The following is a 23277-nucleotide window of genomic DNA, read 5'->3' on the forward strand; positions in this document are numbered from 1 at the left end:
CGTCGTGCATGCAATTGAAGAACAGTTCAATCAAAATGTTTTACCAACGTACACCCTTTGTGATTACTGAAATAATCTCAAGTCTGCAATCAGGTCTGGGAAATCAAAGACCAAAATCCCTAACCGGTACACTCAGACGCGGTCAACAACCATAAATAACCTATATCTGTAGCATTTGCAAGCATGTCCTATAGTTATTAATTAATCTTTACATGACTAGCATGTGGCAGTGGTGATGATAGTTAGTGTAATATAGCACGCAATGGCAGGTTGCTATCGCATCGTGCCTCCTGATTGGCTTTGAGTCGTGCCCCTGTGCAAGCCTGTCAGCTATCCATCCTAAAGAGACAGAAGCAGCTTCCAGCCAGAGCGACATTGAAATGGCTTACTCTTACATGAACGCAAAGGCCATGCTCTACCCATGAACTTAAATAATTCATGTGGACATAGAGAGGAAACAAGTCAAAAGAGGCATCCGTCCACCACCACTTGTCTATGAGGCACAGACAGTGAGGCATGCGAGCAGTCTTATGCTTGTGGTGTGAGCCCAGCCAATCGCAAATTCTTTAAAAGCCAATTATGTTGCTGTAGGAGCTCTAATTGCCGACATACAGCGAATGATTTCCGTAATTGAATTAATTACAAAAAAAAAGCAAGCAAAGTCAGAGGACAAAGAAAGCAAACACTGATGAGAAACTCAGCAAACCATGGCCCTTAAAGCATAACTACTTCTAGAAGACTCTGCTTAAACAGTAACTCCAGCAAATTAGATGAAACTTGTAACAAATCACAATCATAAACTGCATGTGTCTTATTTTGATTTTGACAAAGGGTCAAACGTTGCCATTGACCCTGTGTGTGATGTTTTCATGTATTGGTGATGAGGTTTGTGACAGATTGGTGATGAACGGACGGACAGACAGACGGACAGAAAACTCGAAAACGTAATACTTCCACCACTAGGTGGAGAACTCCAAGAATGCCTCCAACACTAGATGTAATCTTTATAGTGCAGTTCAGAAGCTTTAAATCACACTACCTACGATTCACAACGGGCATTCGTTCAAGTGCAGAGGATGCCTGTATTTTTTCACTCGGAGTTAGTAAAAATATTGTACAAATCATCAGTGAATCCTCACTGTATATGATCATATGAATTTATTAGCTTGATGAAATAAGATGTGTGTACACATTGACCCTCTACTCAAGGTGGGTGTAGTGTGTCCTGTTTGAACATGGGGGTGTGACACCAGCAAAAAAGGCTGAACTTCCACCAAACTGAGTCAACGCACATTAGACCCAACAGCAGGTGACGAGCTTCTCTGCCTGCACGTCATGCTCCTTTATCTATTAGACCTGGGTTTGCTCTATGTGCATAACTTAAGCTGTGCATAATGAGGCTTTAATGAGGCTCCAGCGGCCGGTGGAGACGCCCATGGTGTTGGGCCTAGAAAATGTCCATGCAGGGTTCTGTGGTGAAGTGACATTTATCTAATGCATCTTTAAACCTCTTTGTAATTAGTGTGTGGCTTGACAGTGATGCAGGGTGACTGGAGCAGGCGGCGCCGGCTCTAAAACCAAGCCTCAGTGTACTCTTACAGGCGTTTGTTAAGATCACTGGGGCTAGAAGGGTTAGCCACGCTTTTGTGCCTCGGTTCACACCCTCTAAACAACAGGGTCAGATCAGTCGCGCTTTAACAGACACATTCTCTTCGGCTGTTGTGACCTTTTCCACAGGAGCCACTGAAAAACAAACTCTGCAATTAGAGCTTAGTCTCCAATCAAAAGGGGTGTGTGTGTGTGTGTGTGTGGAAGGGGGGGGGGGGGGGATCCGGTTTGTGTGAAACACTGCTACAGTTCAGACTTTAATACTTCTTAAAATAACACACTCCGAAATGAAGCTGAGATGTGGTGCAGCAGGACAGCTTGCCAGAAGCAAAAGGACCAATCAGCATGGTCTGTGTTGACCTGTTTTCTGTACTCTCTTGAGAACCAAACTGTTCTCACCATGCATTTTTACATGTGCTCTGAACATCCTTTAAATGCATTGGCGCTTAAGGGGGGTGACTCCTGAAAACGCATAAGGTGTGGAGCCTTTCTTTGGACATTAACTATGCTCCATTTATTATTCTCTGCCTCAAAAAAGCCCTATCTGTGAGATTCCATTAACCCCATTCTAAATCAGCAACTTTAAGGCTTGGGCATCTAATTCATTCTTGACTGATGCCTTTTAAGCTATAATTATATCCTCAGTTATGGCGTATAGCTAGTCTTTTCACTCCCATAAATAGAAATTCAGGGATTTATTGAGTGGATCCAAAGATACAAAGCATTGAACTGAACTGGAACTGCCAGTGAGATCCTGCCAAAGGGTCAAGGATGCTGGAAAGCAGCAGTCTCACAGGGACGACTGGCACATTACTTACCACTGGAGCTTATCCGCAAAGAGTCCTTTTCTGAGAGAAGAAACAGGGAGAGGGGAAAAAACAGAGAAAAAACAAGATGGGAAAGTGCTAAGGGTTAATTGGTGCTCTGCATGAAACCTGTTAACAAGTGAGCGAGTGGAACACCCAGGAGGCACTGAGACATTCCATCACTGCAATAAGAAGTACACACGGGTAAGAATGTTTCCTTTGGCCAGCGCCTCATTTCTTTGGCGATCAACTCATTCCAAAATACCCAGCAGCATTATGCCCATCAACACACACACACACACACACCTGACTTCAGGTCTGTGTGGCTGGATAACTTCTAATGTTATAGTTCACTAGTTCCATTAGACGTTTTAAGTGGAGTGCTGAGAGCAGATAGAGATGGGTGAAGAGAAACCACTATAAAGGCCTGCTTAGTCCAGACACTACAGTGAGCCTCTGGCTCTTGCACACCCCCTAATAATTTCTCTAATGGCACACACAGCTTTTCTCGTCTGAGCAGCGAGCCTTGGGCCATGTCCCTACTCATACGCCGTGTGCCAGTTACTGCCACTATAACAATAGACACAAACACAGTCATGTCCCTGACAAAAAGCTTTTGATGCTAGTCTACAGAAAAAAAAAAAAAAAAAAGATTTTTTTTTTGTCTGTACTCAGCAGTATGCTCTCATGAGTCCATCCTGCAGTGTAAGTTCAGAACAGTAAATATTTAGACAGCACGCCTCCATGTTCTAATTTAAAGGGAAAATGAAAGCTGCTTTGAGCACTGACAGGTGTGTGTGCGCGCACGCGCACGTAGGGCAGGCGCCTGCCCTACTACTTGTTGAAAAAGTTTAGGGCTCACCTAAACGACAGCCTGTTCGTCCAAATTAGATGCAGCCAGCAGTATATGTCACCATGGTCGACAGCCTGTCAGCTCAGGAACCTTATGCCTGTTGCCACAGTGCTGCAGTGGCATGGTGTTTTTCCCAAAAGACAGGACTTTTGCAAGCACAACTCTGGAAACAGTGGCAACACTTTGGGATTGTTCAGGCACTGGAGTATTAGTAAAGCCTGTATTTCCCAAACCTGATTCTACACAGTGTGTTGACAGGTGGAGGTTGACATCACATAAAGCTGCAATGATTGAGGGCGCCTGAGTGGCACAACAGAAAAGCATTCGCACTAACCCCCGGACGACTGTTAGTTCAAATCCTGAAGATGCCACAGCAATCCATGGCTGGGAATCATGAGAGAAGATTGGCCATGCTCCCTGGGGGGAAGGGATGACATTACTCTCTCTCCATTGTCAATCACAGAGACACTAGCCAATTGTGGGATTATATGTATGCAGAAAATGTATGCAGAAGAGGGCAGACAGCACTTTCCTCTGAGAATGGTATGCTGCCTTGTGATGCAGCATGAGCAGTAGATCAAGAAGATGTGGTTGGCTTGGCGGAAGAGCGTATTAGCCTTCACCCAGTTGGTGGTAGTTGTGTGATAGCAGTGCATGAGTATGCATCTTCGACATGAGGAAGACTATTTAAGATTGACTGCCATTAAAGGAATAGTTTAGAGACAGGAAGCTTTCCACTGTGTCCAACATATGTCCTACTTCCTTAATATAATAAATAATGGAAGTTTATCTCATTCAAAATCTGTTCTTTAAATACATTCACACAGACTCTTGTATTGTTTGCTATCACTCCAAACCCAATGCCCTGGTCTGAAGTTTGAAAGTGGAATTGTACTGGAATGTTAATTTATCTAGTCATGGCAGGTCATAAATGGAAATTTGTATATTCCGACTACCACGAATACATTTTTTCATGACCTTTTTGTCCATCTTTTCAAAGGATGCCAGTAATTCTGGACCTGATGGGAAAAACACTGGGCATGCATTTAGAGAAAAGATTCTGTATGGCAATTTTGGATAGATTAGCCTTGTACTTCCAATCTCGTCTTCTGTCCGGGAGAAATGGTGTAAAAGTGATTAGGGAAAATGTGAACTACTCCTTTAAACCAAAAATGTCTACAATGATTGCATTTGTATAAGGTATTGTAAGATCATATTGTATAAATATGTATCCAAGACATCATATATGTAAGAATACTTAACACCTCCAAAAAAAAAAAAATCTGAAAATGCCCAAATTGTATACGACATGTGGACTTGATATGTGGTGGACAGGTACCCCTGTGTTCTTCCTGCCCCATAGCCTTCCTGTCTATTGGTAGGATAAGCAAAGCTAAAGCTCAGGAAGGAGCCTCCAGGCATCATCAGTCTCCTTCAGACATTCTATCCAAACCACCATGAGCATTCCCAAAACCTAAAATGCAATAGTGGCATTCACGTCTGAGCAGGAAGTGCTGAACGGCACAAGTGAAGCATTCATTTGCTAGTCCTGATCTCTCGGCCATCTTTAACCAGAGGCTAAGCTGGTGCATGAAGAAGTATCAGGTGATGAGTCCAGACAGAGTAAGAGTACCCACGCTTTTCGGTCTTAAATGTTTACTCCTTCTGTGCTCACTTCAGATGTGTGAAATGACTAGGAGAAAGACTAGGAGAAGCAGAACAAGCAATGGCAGACTGTGAGGAAGATGATGGATTAAGTCTGATGGGAAAACCAGCCACCTTGAAGCGTGGCACAAATCTGCCACCACACCAACATCTCTCTTTATATCTAACACCTGCAGCATAGCCAAAACAGCAGTGGGCGACATGGGCACACATTCACAAATGCACAAACACTTCCACTACAGCCTGGGTTATGCTTTGTCCGACCTTTTTTTTTTTTTTTTTTCCCCCCAGAGACGCTTGAAATTTTTTTTGAAAGTCGGAAACGTTCATGGGTATTCAAAAAAGGGGGAGGATCTTTGAAGGCTGTACATTTAAAAAACAAAAACAAAAACAAAACAAAACATAGATGTGCCGATGATGAAAAGCAAGTAATAACAGTTTATGTTTTGGTGCTCCTTCTGAGGAAGACTCGCTACCATTTTAGCAGTGAAGACCAGCATTGGATGATTAATATTTAAACCTCAGCTTTGTTGAATTATTCAATCTGATTGTTGAAGCTGCTGATGAATTTTCTCTAATTCAAATAAAATAAAATAAAAAATTATATTAAGGCACTCATTCTAATACATTATATACATAATACTGTATGGCTTAAAATAATTAAGCCTAATAATAAACGGATTTTACAAAAGAGTATAATCATTAACATCTGAAGCTTTCTGTAAGGAGATGTTTATGTAACATTTATGGAAGGAGTCTCCATTGTCAGTCAGTATATTTTTAGGACAGAGGACTTTCCTGGTTTTCTCGATAATGTGACAAGCTGCATTTTTTGTCGTATAAACTCTCGACAGAGAGACTGATTTACAGCTGCTATAACATAAGTGATGTTCTGTTAATAACATTAATCAATGCTACTTGCTTGACAAAATAAGCTCCCCAGTCACATCCACCAACATCAGCACCATATCGTACTCTTTAATGACTACAGGTTGTGCACCTGGATGGATATAAGCGAAGCAAAAAAACCCACACCGACATGCCCACATTCAAATCTGTGTGTGACTTGTTCAACAAGCATGATGGAACACTAGGACATCCTGACTTCCAAGCAAAATCACCGGACCTCTATTCCACAGAAAACCTGTGCGATGATTTGGAAAAGCAGATGGCCGCAAACCCTGGTTACGCTGCGCGCCCACTCGGGCGGCTCAAATGGACGCATGGACACGTGTGAAGTATGAAGGAAGAAATAACACGTTCGAGTTCAACTCCTTATAAGCTGCTTGATTATAAAATGAATGATTTCCCCATGTCGCTACAGGAAAATATAGTTAAACGGACTGCTGAAAATGTGTCTTGGACAACCTTCTCCTACACATGTTTGTTGCGTCACAGCTGGAGTCAAAGCTCCCTCCTCCGCTCTGAGGTGCCTTTCTGACTTTCCAGAGATCACGAAGTGCTGTTTGCAAGTGAGCACAAACCAGCCTTGACAACTCGGACATACCTAAGTGAGGGGTAAGAAAAGAGAAAAATCAAGAGTGAGAGAGAGACGTGTTAATATTCTTCTTTCGTTTGATCTCTGGATTAAACCAGGGTGTCTGTACATCTCCTCAAAAAAGTCGTCCCCTCTGCCGACCCTCTCGCTCGCCTTTAACTCATCTCTTCTGGCCCAAACTAAATGATCCTTTCATTTCCTGCCGGGGCTGCCGGGCCCTCAGGTGGTGGTCAGCTCAGTGGCTCTGCGTGCATGTAAAGTTCACAGCTCATCCTCCGAGCTATCCTCTATCATAACAGAGCTCACCGTGGCGTTTCCTGTCTGGAGCTGCCTCGCGTGAGTTATGCTGCGCCTGAACCCGCCGCCAGACAAATATTCCCCAGTGTGAAGGAGAAGCGGCAACCAGCGACTCATCCTTCCTGTCGCACACTGCACACCGACACGCTGAAGCAATTACAACACTCACACACATTCACACACACATACACACACAATGTGCATAGGGAAAATAAGCCAGGAAAAAATTACAGACACACCCAACACACACACACACACACACACAGCTCAATCAGTTCCCTTCTTACCCAATCCACAAGCCAGACTCCGGAACTGGTTTAGGAAGTTCTTTAATGGTTCCCAAACTTTTAGGCGACTGGCTGAGCAAAGTAGAGCTAAACATGTGTTTAGGGCAGACAACATCAGCAATCACCACTTGACCCCTCGGCAGAGGAGGGGTCACATACCGCTTCCCTATTTTATAAAGGCTGGAGGGGGGGGAAAAAAAAAACTTTAACAGATAATATAATCAAGTGAAAGCACTTGCATGTTGTGGAGAGACTGCAACCCTGCTGATTTCCAGATGTTCGAAACGAGCATTCTGAAACATCGCAGAGCAGAACGCACTGGGGATTTCTCAAGGTTCAGAGGGAGGAAAACACACACACACACACACACACACACACACACACACACACACACACACACACACACACACACACCACGTCATGCTTTATACAGCCTGACTGCAATTCTCTGCAGCTGTCAGGCTATTTCAAGAAAGGAGATAGGTAAGGGAAAAAAAAATTAAGAAAGCAAACAAACTGCTTTTGCCTTTGTCCTCAGACATGCTGTGTGAATGAGCTATAAAAAAAAAAACAAAAAAAAACAACAACAAAAAAAACCCCACACACCATAAGGAGTCGTTCTTCAACATTCCCATACTTACTTACCGCCTGCCTCTGTTCAGATCCTCTGCCATTACAGTAAGTGACCCAACACCTCTGACTTCCACGACTTTATTTATAGAAAATGAATCAGAAATTCGAGAAAGCAGCACTCCACATCCTCAACCGCTTAATTCTGCACACATTACACACAGTCCTCCACACACAGAAACAGAAACACACACATTGTTCTGTGGCAGCGGTTTGGCACACCCGAGACTCTTACCTCTGAGTAGAGGTGGGCGGTTAGTGGTACCGCTATAAATAAGACCCCAGTAGAAACGAATCAACTAGTTGAGATTTTCTAATATGGTTTCTATCAAGGTTAAGAAAAACTACAAAGTATTTGCCTTGTCATTTTCACCAGGCAATCCATGTTGTGAGCATGAATCAGCCATCGCATTCAGCTACTGTGAGGTTAAACGGAGCCGCTAAGAGTCTCTCAATCCCCCCCCCAGCCGATTTGCACTTGCCTTTGTTTAACTGCTATTTTAATATTTAAATTGTTTGTGTGTGATGACTTAAATGTGCAAAAGACTTAGAGGAAAGACACTACCGGTGAATAGCGCAATTTTTTATAAATATATAAACATTAAGGGCACAGTTAATCATGCCAACTGATTGGCGATATTTTAAAATATTTTTCGCATAGGAACCTTTTCCAAAAGTTACATTCATTTATTATGTACACGCGGCTTCATCCAAATCAACATGCATACAATTCCATATACAAAAATCTAGTCTTTTGATGTTAGAATTAATATATTTATTTCTCAGTCTCTAGGGTAAAAAAGACTTTTACATAAACGTTTGTTGGAACATAATTTCGTTATAGTTTAACCAAGAAAATATAATGCACTTGTACTAACAATTTTTGCAGAATATTTTTCCAGTATAAAACTTAATATAAATCCAACAATAAATCCAAATTCCATAGTATATCCTTCAAATTAGGAACAGAAATGGACATTTCATGAATGCAGGTCATCTAGAAGCAGAAATGTTCTGCCCTGTATAGAGAATTTTTTTTTTCAAAATAAAATGCCATGTGGGTTAGGGTATTTTCCCTCTAGTAGAATGATCTTCCCTCTTATAACAGATTTGATAAGGTTTATAAAGGAAATTTACATGTATATCATAATGACACATAGGGCTGGGCGATATGACTAAAATATCATATCATGATACTTGAGGACATTTCTACCATACACAATGCATAATTTAGCTAACAAACTGTCTGCAAAACAGTAAGAAAATAAACAAAAAAAAAACAACATACAATTGACTTTGACGATTTTCTTAATTGCCTTTAAAGACAACGATTAAGGTAAAAAAAAAGAATCACTTAAAATCATTTAATTTGCAATTATAATAAACATTAAAAAAAAAAAAAATCACTGTACCAACGATATCTCTGAAAGGTGCATCACAGAATCATTCATCACGATACCGATATTACACTGATGTATCGCCCAGCCCTAATGACACGATAAGCCTTTCAAGGATATATGATTTGACAAGACGAGTGGGCGGAGCTTAAAGCCTTCTTCAGAGTTGTTATGCTTCAGATAAAGCAGTGGTAGCAACTGGACAAAGAAATGAAATAAACATTTTCTGTTGAGTTTTTGATATTTGTATTATTTAAAAGACGACATCATATAGATGCAATCTACACACAAATCTGAAAACGTTTCTAACTATACAGTTTTGCCTTAAGTCCTTAAGTTAGTTTCTTTTAGTAGTAATTTTTTTTTGTACATTCCAATACTGTGACATACCTATAAACAGTCCCCAGGCATTTTTACCAAACAATCCAAGATGTTTATCAAGTTAAACCAGAATGAGATACTTTGTGATGACAATATTAGGACTAATGAGACATTCTACGACTTTTAGCCTTTTATTTTATTTTATTTTATTTGTGATATAATGTGTCCAACGTGTCTGGTCATGTGTAAACTCGCACAGAGGAATCCGGTCACTTGAAGCAGGTTTTCGTCATTATTTAAAGCTTTGACGGTTAAATAGCTCAGGCAAAGCATTTCTTTACATAGACAGCATGAAGTGGGGTTCGCAGTTGTAACTGCGCAACTCAAGCTTTATTGAGCGTGAGGGAAAAAAAACATAAAAAGCCAGCAACTACATAAGTAAGGAGCTGAGACGCTGGGTTACGTCTGAGTCAGATGTAATTCTTCCCTATTTAAATCCACTCCCCCAGCAGTGGAAGACTGACCAGGAGAGGGAGGGGGAGGGGGCATGAAAGAAACTTCATTACGTTTGTCTCACCGGTGAGAGGAAAAAATGAGACTTCAAATGCCTTCGTAAGCCGAGTTTGTCTAAGCAAGGGGCTGAGAGACAGGTTTCAGGTTTCCCTACAGACCACATTAAAACGCCAGAGGGTTTAAAGTGAATTAATTTGGGCGTGAGATGCCAAAATACAAGAAGTAGTGGTGTGCTGTGTTTACATGTGCAGAGGAGCTGGGGCGACACACGCAGGCATGATAGGGCTCAGGCATTACACGGAGAAAGAGAGATCTGTAAACTGCAGAGTCTGAAGACAAAGCAACAAAGCTTTAAAGGAAACAGTGACATGGAGATGTAAAAAATGCCAGCAGTGTACAAAAAATGAGGTTAATGTCAGGAAAAAGAGTTGAAGTCTATACCGTGTTAAAGGTTAGAGGAACACTCATTCATCTGAAGGGGGGGGTAGGGGAAAAGAAAAACACTTCATAAACATTTTTCCGGATGCAATTTTCGGTCCAAGGATACATTTCCCAGTAGAAAATCAGCAGCGAGGAGGAAATCGTTTAGTCTCCTTAAGTGCCAAATTGTATCCTGATTTTCCTGCCCTGGCTGCCTGAGCCGGTCCGTGTGAGGACTTCTGCAGTCTCTCGCCCCTGTATGAGTAAACAGAGCGATAGAGGAGGGGACGTAATCCATGTGTGGCCTGACTTGGCCTACACTGGATTATGAGAAACAGCTCAGTCTCCTCCGCAGACTACACAGAAAAATATCCGGCCTACAGACACATCCTCTTAGAGGGGGAGGAAAGTGATTTTTTTCTTTCTTTCTTTTTTTGGTGCTTTTGTCAATTTTCTCCACAGAGATGAGGAGTGGAACAGGTGGAGGTCATTGAGTGTCTGGCACTTCATTAAGATCTTTGTGTTTATTAGCCAAATCCTCACAACAAACCTTGCTAGGAATATTTCATGGATTCAGTATAGGGCTGGGCATTTAATAGTCAGTTAAATGTGAACAAGATATTTGGTTTAGACCACATGGAAATTATTATTTATTTATTTAGTTATTTATTTATTTTTTTTTACATATTTGGACAAGCAAACATTAGATCCTCTTTCAAACAGTGTCTATTAATAAAGATGATGATACACTATCAAATGACACATAAAATTGAGATTTTGTCGTAATCTTCACAATTTAAATGAACAAAAAAGCAGATCAGTCACATGGAAAAAGTAAGTACACACCATCATTTATCACACCTTCTAATCCATAACATTAGAATCAGGTGTTCAAGATTGGGTTTCAGTGATCAGAACCCGCTGGAACCTGTTTTATTTATATCCCTCTCATATCTAGTATCTGGTGTTCTCTTTGCCATTGAGGTGTGTGGTGTCATCATGCCAAGATCTAAGGAGTTCAGTAAGGCCTTCAGAAAAAATGTTGTGGATGCCTATGAGTCTGGCAAGGGATTTAAAAAGATCTCCAAATTATTTGAAATACATCATTCCACTGTAAGGAAAATCAAGTGGTGCAGATTTCAAACTGCCAATCTGTCCAGGACTGGCCGTCCCAGCAAATTCAGCCCAAGGGCAGACCATCTGATGAAAAAGTCTCCAAGAACCCCAAAATTTCACCACAGGTTCTGCTTGTAAGTCTAGCAGATCTGTATTTGGTGCAGACCAAAGACAAATTTTCAGGAGAAGCACCTCATACCAACTGTGAAGCACGGTGGTGGAAATGTTATGGTTTGGGGTCGCTTCGCTGCCTCAGTGACTAGACAGCATGCATTCATTAATTCAACTATGAATTCTGCATCATATTAAAGAGTGCTTGAAGATAATGTGAGGCCATCTGCCCGAAAGTTAAAACTGAACCGAAAGTGACCATTTCAACAGGATAATGATCCTAAGCACACTAGCAATTCCACCAAGGAATGGCTCAAAAAGAAGAAATGGAGGGTTATGGAACGGCCTAGTCAAAGCCCGGATTTGAATCCCATAGAAATGTTGTGGGGGATTTGGAACGCGCAGTACATGAAAGAAAGTTCTCAAATATCCTGCAACTGAAAGAATATTGCATGGAAGAGTGGTCACAATCACAAAAGTAATATTAGAATATTATAATAAAGTACATCAACTTTATTAATCGGCACTGTTTCAAAGATCATCAAATGCTTGATTGTCCAAATGTCAAAAAACCAACAATTTCCATGGGGTGTACTTATTTTTGTCACATGACTGTAAATGTTCATTTGGTATTTCATACTGTATTCACACAGCATATAAAGCATCTAAATGTGTCTGTAATTAGCGTTTTAAAGACATTCACTTAATATGACTAAGAAGCAGAGATTTAAACATTTAAAGGAATACAGCTTTTGTGCATTACAAAAAGGTGCAAAAAATCTATTATTACGCAACTAAATCTATTAATATTTTAGACAAGTGCACTTACAAACCGTCATGTGTTACATGTTCACTCTTAATTCCTCTCTAGTATTTTGAGTTTTGAATGTTTGCCCTTGCAAAATCGTTTCCAAAAGTGGTCTTGAATGTAAACGAAACTTGTTTTTAGTTTTGTGGGAAAATAACACTGGGGAAGCAAGGCGAGGGCAAGGAAAACAATCTTACCATCTCCATATCATGACTGAAGTGCATCTCTGGCCTTCTTGCCTTCTTGCGGTTTTCATGTCTTGATAACGCCAATCTTTAACCAGGCTATATGTTTCCCCTGTTGAAATGCCAGGTGTGGAAACACGTGAAACTATGCAAACACATCTAGCTCCACCCGGCACTCCTGGTGCCTATCCAAACAGGAGAGAGCGAGCCTGCTGAATAATTACACTAAGTGTGTTTGGTCAGCCCGTAGGGGAACATTAATGCACGTGCACTCTGGTTAAGCAGGGTAATGGCTTGGGACCTGTGCTGAGACTCGAGGCAGGGCTTCACCCATCACTTCAAAGCCATTGTTTAAGCAGGAGCGGTGCACACACTCCAGAATGAGTGTTGACTGCTGGGCCATTTCAATAAGCCGAGGAAAAAAAAAAAAAGAGAAAGCGTGCAACAGCCTTTTCGAGTCTTCCAAAAATAACCTAGGCAACCCCCGCCGCCTTCCAGCCTTTCCTGACTGGGCTGTAATTAATATGACAAGTCTGTGCAAAGCAGAAGGAGAAAAAAAAAATAGACTTATGCCTGACCACTGCTTACATGCAAGCAGCAGAGGAGTACATTGAAAGCACATGTCGCAAACGGAGATTGCTGTGCATGTTTACTGCTTCTGGATACGTTCCCATCCATGAGGACACTGCATCTGCTGGGGTTAGTATAGTACTGGCTCTGCTGGGGATGAATCTCCACTCAAACTCTGTGGGAATGGGAAACAAACTGATATAATAATAATCCAGATAATATTTTGACTACGTGGCAGTGAAGCTTATAGCCTGAGGAAGGCTTTACTTCAAAGTTAATTTGATCGCCATTACACGTAGGGGTGTGTAGAAGGCAGGCTGTGTGCACACAAGCTGCACCAGAAGGCCTACTTAATACTAATGAAAGCATTTTTTTAAACTATTACACACACCCACATTCTCCAGCCTTTACAAAATGGGGTGAGGGGGTGTGCACTCAAATGATGCTTTCCAGCCCTGCACTGAGACAATGAGGTATCAATTACTGTGATAAGATCTGTGCAAAGTCCAAATCAAGCGAGAATTTCACATCTGGTCCTGTGCTCTTGTCGTCAAATTAATGGATTCTTCTAAAGCCATGTGCACCAAGAGCGTGATAACGTAACCTCTCTTACTACTGATAACATTCCCAAACAAGGCAGCACTGCGATTTCTCAGTAGAGGTGGAAACCTTAAACACGCAACCACACACACACAATTATATGACATACTCGGAGTTGCTTAAATGCAGACTAGAAAAACAAAGAAACTGCTCACTCTAAGACAAATGTCAGGTCTGCATTAGCTGCCTGCAAAAAGACAAGCTCCAGTGGAGCATCTCCTGCATACTTTGCTGCCAAAACAGATTTTGAATCAACCATCCCTTTTCTTTTTGCCTGTGCTGATGGTGCTATACCAGTGGCACCGAGCGGTTCAATTTGGCCAACCCGATGTCTGAGAGAGAACAAAGAGACAGAGAAAGGAGGGAAAAAAACGAGAGACTGATTTACAGCTGTAGTGAATGAACAACAATGTTGGAGTAGTCAGAGCTGCATGGTTCTCCAAACTCCCTGAGAGGACGCGTCTGTGGAATCTGGCCCAGACATTTCTAGCGTTCCTGAGCTGATTGGAAACACACAGGCGTGAATGGCTGTTATTTCCAGGTGTGGAGAGAGAGAAAGCCGGTGGCTCCTCACCTCCCCGTTGTTGCCTGGATACCGTTACCAGGAAGGCCCGTGGCCGGGGGTTAAGCTGCGGCGATAAAATGAATAAACAAAGGACGGCTCTGTGGGCAGCCCGGCCAGGTGAGCTCATATCAGCTTCCCACATTGAAACTCATCTGCACAGGAAATGACCTGCAGCACCTCACTAACACACCTGGACAGAGAGGAAGAGAACACAAAGATGTCCTGGAGGAACCATGCCACTTTAGCTTTTGACCATCGGAGGAACTCAACTCTCATCGCTTTCAACAGGCCTCTGTAACAATCCCTCAACAACTCCTCATTGTAGTGACACCACGAGGAGAACCGTGGGACGAAAACAAGGTCACGCATCAGAGCTACCATCAACCTATCGCAGCAAATCGCAAATATTATAATCATCCCAAAGATATCGAGACAAAATTAAAAGCATTAGACAACTTGTGTACATTACAAAAGCAATGTGACAACTTCCCGTAAGTACACAATGCATAGCGTGCCTCGTATGGAAGCCGATGATGAAGAGAGTGCTTTCCACATTTTCATCTGCTATTCATTTTTAACTGCTCTGTCAGCGCGCAGCTCGGCACACGTTGTAACTCCATGAAGTGGCATACATCAGGCGCCTGCTTATAGGTGTAAAATACCACTGTAGCTGCCCCATCAGTGCATTACGGAGTGAGAGTGCATGCTGGAAGCAACTTGAATACGGCTGAGGGCAGATAATGTCGCCCTGTATAGAGACGCTGTCAGTGTTGGTTAGTGTGTGATCTCCGGACTGAAAGCAGCAGCAGGCATACGCTGAGCTGCCGAGGACAATGTGGTGCCAGAAAACTTTTAATTGCGGGCCATGTCGGAACTGAGCTGTTACTCTGAGACCGTGTCCAAGTGGACGGTTCACTTAGAAGTGACAGGCACGGAGAGAGAAGAGAGTCTAACAGCTGTGTTAAGAGCCCTCTCACTGTCACACTCTCAAACACACAGAAAGAAGAGATGGAGACAATCAGAGTGCTGCTCCTGACTGCTACTGACAGAGCACACACACTACATACTAGCAAAAATGTGTTGAACTGTTATATGATATTGCAGGGTATGAGACTCGAAAATTACATGCATTTGAAATACCTCACATTTTTTGTGTGCATTGTAATTTTACAATTTCACAGACAAAGTGCTGCATAAAGAACAGACGCTAACATTTCCATAGACTTGGCCAATAAAAGTACTATAAGAGATGTGAATGCAGAGTTTCTGCCTTTGAATACTAATAATTGAATCTAATTTAAATAATATTCATATTATACAATCTGAATAGAATTCAAACAATAAAATATCCTGACAGGCCCAGTGCCGTGGTATTGTAATCTATGGTATGGCATAGTTTGGTATAATATGATACTGGATGTTCGTGGACATCCAGTTCTCGGTCAGTACGCAACACTTCCAGTCTTTTTGAATCTGTTAAAAAAAAAAAAAAAAATATATATATATATATATATATATATATATATATATATATATATATATATATATATATATATGTGTGTATATATATATATATATATATATATATATATATATATATATATATACACACACATATATATATATATATATATATATATATATATATATATATATATATATATATATATATATATATATATATATATGTAAGTATATGTATATGTATACACATACACACACGCATATACACACAGTCTGCAGTATAATATGGTACAGTATATGATATTGTCGTATGGTATAGAATAGTACGTGGTACAGTTCAGTATAGTACAGCATGGTATAGTATGGTATAGATCAGTACACAGCAATATTGCATATAATATACTAGAGTATGCAGTAGTATAGTACAAAGAGATAGAGAGAGAGAACAATATATGTTTAGTTCCAGTGTCCAGCTGTTCATAAAGATATCAGTTTGCTCCTGACCCCTAAAACACTGAAGTTATGAAGGCGTAATAAGTCCCAAAATGGCTTGCCACAGATTGCCAAGTAGAAGCTTCTTACTCTTTGTGATATTAGCAGCAAATATCATTCCTGTCACTTCGGCAAAACTCAGATGTGCGGTAACACCCTGTGCCATTTTGCAGTCTAGATATGATCAGTATTTTACCATGGCGTACCAAAGAAATCACACAGTCTGAAGTGCATCAGTGGACAAGTTGGCGTGGCCTTGCCACGCAGTCGCCCTTCAGCTCTGCAGAGGTAGAGGCTCAGAGAAGGAGAACAGCAGATGCCTGACACACTGCTGTCCATTCAGTTGCTCTAAAGAGCAGCTGCTCGCCATCTCCTGCCCCTGGCACTTCACACACATACACACACAAAGCCAGCAGGAAGCAACCACAGAGGCTGCCAGCTTGCATTCCCTGATTTTCACACTGAACCTCATAAAACAACCCTACGAAGTTTGCAATTGTCTAAGTTGTTCAAATCTGAGCTTTTCACATTTGGGCCGCTTTCATTTGTGGTCCTAGATCTGAACCATATTGGAAATGTGTCATTTTCACATTGCATTTTACTGTGTATGTGTTTATCCCTACTGGCTTCTCTTCTGCACGCAAATGTCTGTAAACACAAATGTGTCAGTAATAGCTGCAAAAACAAAAGAAGCTCTGCATCTGTCCCTTTTTACTGTCTCTCGATGATCATGAACTGTTGATGAGCTGCCAGACAAAATCCAGTGCAAATCTAACTTTAAAAAAAAGAAAGAAAAAAAAATGAAAATGGGGCATTTAAAGTCTGTTCATATGAATGGCAGATCGTGAATGCAAACCATGAGAACAATAAGATCAGATCTGAGAGAAAAATTCAGAATTGAGCAATACGACTTGTAACTTGAGCGTAGCTGTTAATACTCCACAACACAGACAAACTGTCTCATGGATACAGGCGCATGCAAATCCACTAACACCTGGACTGGACTGAATTCACATTCATTCACAGAATCCTCCATATGTGCAATCCATTTCTCTCTCACTTCAGTCCTTTTTTAAAAAGAAAAAAAAAAAAAAAAAAAAAAACCTCGACATGACAATAAATCTACAAATGTGCTGAACCCATTTACTGTCATCTCGAAATATATCACAAAAAAGGAGGGAGAAAGAGAAAAGTACACGTGCGTAGGTGGTGGTGGGAGGGAGCGGGGGGGTGTGTTGTGGGGGGATGGGGCAGATAGCACGATACGCCTCTGATTCTCAGATAGCGAGATGATAAGAATGGCGTCTTTCATGACCTGTTCAGAAAGTCAGCCGCCAAGAAAATCTGCATTGTGCTGGGGACTTCCAGGTCAGCGGCAAAAGAAAAAAGGAGTCGTGTGTGGAGTGTGGAGGGAGGGCGAGACGCTATTCAAACAGACAGAGGCGACTAGCTCCGAGCACTGTGGGTCACAGGAACGGGGTCTCGATGTATAGGTGGCTGAAAAACACCTCTCATTATGGGAGGGATCATGTGACGAGGGCTCTTCCTCCTCCTGCTTCGGGATCCTCCTGGCCTGAATGTGAGCAGTATGTCCAGCAACAAGCTGTCTTTATGCCCATGCGGGTAATTACGGGGCACAGGTCAGGATCTGTTACTGCTGGAGCCGGGCAGAGTCCAGGTGCCCGAGCCTGAAGCGCTCAGCCATGTTGGGAGAGGAAACCAGAGGAGCGTTCAGGCCTACATAGACACCCCCCCCCGGCCTGAAGGCACGGCCAGCACAGAGCGGCCAAAACCTAAACACACTACAGACCTTGCATTGTCTCGGCTCACATCTTTCTCCCACACACACACACACACACACACACACACACACACACACACACTGCACCTGACTATGCAGCCTTAGGAAGGTAGATTTAAAGTACAGCAAAGACACTAGTGGTGATTACAATCAACGTTCACAGTGGGAGCCTGATAAAGACCTGCATCGAAACCAGATTAGTATGGCAACACACATCCACATAAACACAGTAAGATCTCTTAATGAGCGTATCACACACACACCGTCAGCTATCAATGCTACGTCTTGCAGGCAGCGTCAGCAATGTCATAACAGACCTGCATCTCTCCATGCGCTGTCGCCCGCTGATTTCCCCGTCGACGACCCCCCGCACACACAACAAACATGGCGGTAAGGAGAAGTGCTTGTGGATGGTCGAACAAATGACAGGGTGTTTATTCCAGTGAGTCATAACAAAATAAAATCAAAAGATGCTTGGGCTCGTGGACGGTTTATCATGGACCGGGCTAGATTAAGCGCCTCCCGTCTTGCCCTGCACAAAGCACTGTGTAGTCTAGCACGGCTCCGAGAGCAACTCGGGCACCAGATAAGAGTATTGATAATGCTGGCTGCACAAGTCCGATTGATTTTGGGAAGCTGAGACACTGGAACTGAGTGCGTCTCTTACTTCGAAAGTGCTTCGTAGGACGTCTAATACTGTCGGCATACATATCCGGACAGATACATTGAGATAATTGTTGGCTCTTCACTGAGTCAAGAGAAAAATAACAGAAATAAAAAGTTAACAGCAGCTTTTGCTTTGAGGGCTTACATGTAATATAATGTAGTGTGAGCAGTGCATCACAGACTCCTGGTTAAATGTGGTAAGGCCCAATGGAAGATGTCTCTGTGTGTGTGTGTGTGTGTGTGTGTGTGTGTATGCTGTGGGACGCAGCAAGCCGCGTGGCCTTTTGAAGGCACAAAGACAAAGCGATGAGCAGTGATAAGAGGAGGCGCCAGGCTGCTCAAAGCCCTGAGCGCTGAGCAATCACACACAGACTGATAAGCATCATGCCATAAAAGCCTGCTCTGACTCTTACAGCTCTCTCCTCCAGATGACAGAGAGAGAAGAGAGGAAGCGACGGAAGGAGGAGGAAAGGGGAGGTTCAAACTGGATAATAAAGATGGATGCTCCATTTTGGAAAGGAACAAATATACTGTATAAGACAACAGTATGGCAGTTTTCCTCATAAGAACTGATTGTTGGTACGGGGGGGGCATAACCCAAGAGGACAGAAGTACATGTCACGGGAGCTGCTCTGACAATAAAACGATACGATGTATGCACTTCCAAGCATTATAAAAGACACACACAGCTTGACATTTCTGTCAAATGACCAATCACAAGCCCTCCAGTCAATGCTTAGCCATTGCGGATAATCTTTCAGGACCAGAGGAGACATTTTGAATTTGAAGCTCCTTATACTGTCTAGTGAAAAGAAATACCCAGCGGTAAAAGTAAAAGTGATGTGTTCTACCAATTTCCACAGTCAAAAAGGATATATTTTTAAGAATCTTAGCTTTAGATTGATCTCGGTGATTGGGTCCCAATGTGTGCTAAACCATACAAATATGTTTACCTGAAAAGGGCGTTAATGTAAAGCATTTAACACTGCTGTTAGCAGTGCAATAAACTGATCGGAGTCTCCTTAATTTGTGTTTCGCTGTCTTTGTTGTTTGTTTGTTGATGTTATTTAACAGTCTCAGCTTAGCAAGCACTTGACAGTTGTGCACCCTTTTAAAGTCATCGATAATGTCTTGTGGTTGCCGGCATAATTCAAGAATTCCAGCCTCTTTCTTCGAAAACCCTGAGAAGCAAGGCAACAATAACCATGCATGAGCACGGCTTCGTTCATTACATGTGGTGTGATGCGCTTTGGAAGACATGTGAGGTGTCAAAACAGTGCAGTCCAAAATGTACACGGCAACATTCATCTTTCACATGCATAGTGACTACTGGGAAATGACAAATTACATGGAAATGATACTATAGCAGAGAATGGAAAGTAGTGTGAAATATGTAAAATCATCCTTGAATGAAATCAATCTGTCTCATGCAATGATAAGGAACATACTATCAGATTGCTAATCTGTTTTCATAGTAAATATGTGGTGTATAACTTGCTTTGTGCTGGGAAGAACAACTTTGTTACTATTATTCTCTACTATTCTCCGAGTTTAAAGGAAGAGGAATACAGCGCTGTGTCTTACCTGAGCCGGCATCGATGCCTGTAGCCTGGCCTACACGCTCTGGAATCAGACAAGAGGAGCCGGGCATGGTCATGGGCTCAGAGCGCACAGGCTGGATCCTAACACACATCACACATGTGCACACACAGTAACGAATATATCCATGGCATACATAGTGAGCATACTGCAAGCAAAACAAGGTAATTATGCATTTTGTAAATGAAGGATGGTGATTCAACCAGGTGCTGTTCTGTGTCAAACATAAGCAAGACACTGTGTGTGTGTGTGTGTGTGTATATACACGTATATACAGTATACCTGAGACTGTGTAGTTCCAGGTCATCAGTATCAAAGTCGAGCAGGGGCTGCTGGGAATCACTGGGCCCTTGAGACTGCAGCACAGACGAGCTGGAGGAGATGACCGTAGTCTGGCCTGATGGGTGAATGGTCTTAAACTGGAACTGAGGACCCATCCACAACCGCCTGTGAGGGCCAGTGTGGGTCACTATCTCCACCTGAAAACACACAGCTACATGTTAACTGGTGCAGAAAGGCAACTACACTTCATGTAAAGTGATACAGTATTACAACCACATGTTAGTACCAAAACTATATGACCACAGCACCTCAGTGGGATTGAACAACTGTTCTACACGGGTTTGCATGTGTGTATGCAAATACACAGACACGAGATTCCTCCCCATACACTGCATTAATGTGGTAAATAAGAACAGGTGTGAATCTCACGTTACTTCCCGATTCAACTGAATTTCAATTCGAGGTGCTATGACGTAATTATTTTTAACAAATGATCTATGTTGATGTATCTTATAGAATACATCAGTGGTCTTCAACCTTTTCAAGCACAAGATCAGTTTGGAAGACAAAATTTGAACTGAGATCTACTACACGACATGTTGGCAAAAGGAACAAAAATTGCACCAGGAGTAATGCCATTTTACTGTACGAACAGTAAAGCGGTAAATCTACTACTACAGGATTCAATAATCACAGTGACACAGATCAAATATCAACAGGCAACAATATTAACAAAAATATGCACAATTAGCGTGTACAGCTCAAATTATACGGGCCAGTGTTAATAATTTGACTCATTTAATGAATGTGATGATGTGCCTGAAGTCTCTCAGTCGGTAATTTATCATCTGGAGCACAGCAGTTTGAGACTGCCAGCCTAATGCAATTATTGGTCATATACACAGTACTCATTCTACAGTACTGTCACACCCTATATAGTGCGCATATATACAGTTGTACCAAAAAGTTTGCATACCACTTGCAGAATCTGCTAAATCTTAATACTGTTCACAAAATAAGAGGGATCATAAAAATCCCATGTTGTGTTTTATTTAGTACTGTCCTGAATACGCTATTGCACACAACAGATGTTTAGATATCGTACACAAGACAGAATTATAGCTGAATTTATAAAAATTACCCTGTTGAAAAGTTTACATACGCTTGATCCTTAATACCGTGTGTTCTTAATACCTGGATGATCCACGACTGTTTTTTGTTTTGTGATAGTTGTTCATGAGTCCCTTGTTTGTCCTGCGCAGTGAAACTTCCCACCGTTCTTCAGAAAAATCCTCTGGATCCTGCAGATTCTTTATTTTTCCAATATCTTCTGCATATTTGACCCCTTTCCAACAGTGGCTATACGATGTCCAGATCCATCTATTCACACTGAGGACAACTGAGGGACTCATACACAACTATTCCAAAAGGTGCAAAAATTCACTGGTGCTCAAGAAGGTAACACGAAAGGGGGCAAAAGCCAGGGGGATGTAAACTTTTGAACAGGATGATCTGTGTAAATTGTTAGTATGTAATAATATTTTGCTACCAGTATTAAGATTTAGCAGATTCTGCAAGGGGTATGCAAACTTTTGGGTACAACTGTATAGTGAATAAAAAGCCATTAGGGATCATACCTAACGGTGTAATTTATTCTGGTATGAAGATCAGTCGACGTTGAAAGATTTTTACATGGCACTCAGGTAGTGTTATGAAATGTAAAATTGAGCTAATCAAGGTGGTTGATGCCTCGTGATTTTCTTTGCATAAAAAAAAAAAAAAAACGACAACTGAAAATGGGTCGTTTGTGTTACAAATTTAGTGTTTAAAAGTAACTTCTAAAGAGAAAATTATAATCCATCAAGGAACTGATTTGTTTTTCCAACCCTACAGAGAAACAGACACCACTAATATTAAGCAGGAGAGGGTGAGAAGGAAAAAACAGGATGTCCTGCCAGCTTCCTTCTCCCCCACGCCTTCATCCATATTTTCAGAAAGTAGGCCGAGGGCTTTGCTCTTCTCTCCTCCTCCAGTCACATATGTGAAAAAGAGCCTAGGGAGGAGTGCAAGTGCAACATGAGGCTGTTTTTTTCTGCAGTTAACACCATCAGTGTCACCCAGCCCTGAGACAAACAGATGTAGCGCTGCTTTTCTGCAGGGGCAAGAGCCAGATGTTTCCCCCGAACCCTCCTGTCACACTTAGCAGCAACATATTGAGCCCACTTCACACTGACAGCACTCATTACACACAGCCACGGCTCACACAGGGGACTGTGTTCCACGCAAGCTGTCTCATCCCAATCCTGTTCACCGTCCAGAAAGAACCTTTCGGGAAAACTGAAGGAATAGTTGTCATTGTGAGTGCTGGTGATGTCATCAAAAAAGCAGACGTGGTCGTAATACACATTCATATTGAACATTCAACAGATCACGTGTAAGAAGTGCGATGAAGCTAGGTGTGTACTGCATATCAGGAGCTCATAAAATGTTCATAAGAGAACCATAAGAGCCATCAGTAAAACTGCAACTCAGTGATGTAAACTGCAGCCGTCATGTTGCTAGCTACACGTTTTACCTATGAGCGGCCACAGAAATGAATAGCACCAAAACAGAAATGAGCTAACTCTATTTACATACATTATAAGAGTTAATAATGCACATATTAACTACGTATGCTTCATGAAATGCCTTTTAAGGAGAAAAGGCAAAGCTGAAAAATGTTC

The 23277-nt window shown here is 41.8% G+C and overlaps 1 protein-coding gene across 4 annotated transcripts in view; it reads right to left on the reverse strand.

The window, feature by feature from the left end:
• Window positions 1–23277, reverse strand: part of bcas3 (BCAS3 microtubule associated cell migration factor) — a 222000-nt gene that overhangs the window by 108754 nt on the left and 89969 nt on the right. For 2 of the 4 annotated variants that reach the window (XM_017490615.3, XM_017490613.3), the window contains 3 exons: window positions 20555–20751; window positions 20258–20355; window positions 2427–2456 (listed from right to left, as the gene is read on the reverse strand). In XM_017490615.3, the coding sequence (XP_017346104.1) occupies window positions 2427–2456; window positions 20258–20355; window positions 20555–20751 (325 nt within the window). The remainder of the gene's footprint in view (window positions 1–2426; window positions 2457–20257; window positions 20356–20554; window positions 20752–23277) is intronic. The other 2 variants (XM_017490616.3, XM_017490614.3) reach the window with 1 other exon arrangement.

The sequence above is a fragment of the Ictalurus punctatus genome, chromosome 17 (genome assembly GCF_001660625.3).
Source record: "Ictalurus punctatus breed USDA103 chromosome 17, Coco_2.0, whole genome shotgun sequence".
NCBI classification, from domain to species: domain Eukaryota; kingdom Metazoa; phylum Chordata; class Actinopteri; order Siluriformes; family Ictaluridae; genus Ictalurus; species Ictalurus punctatus.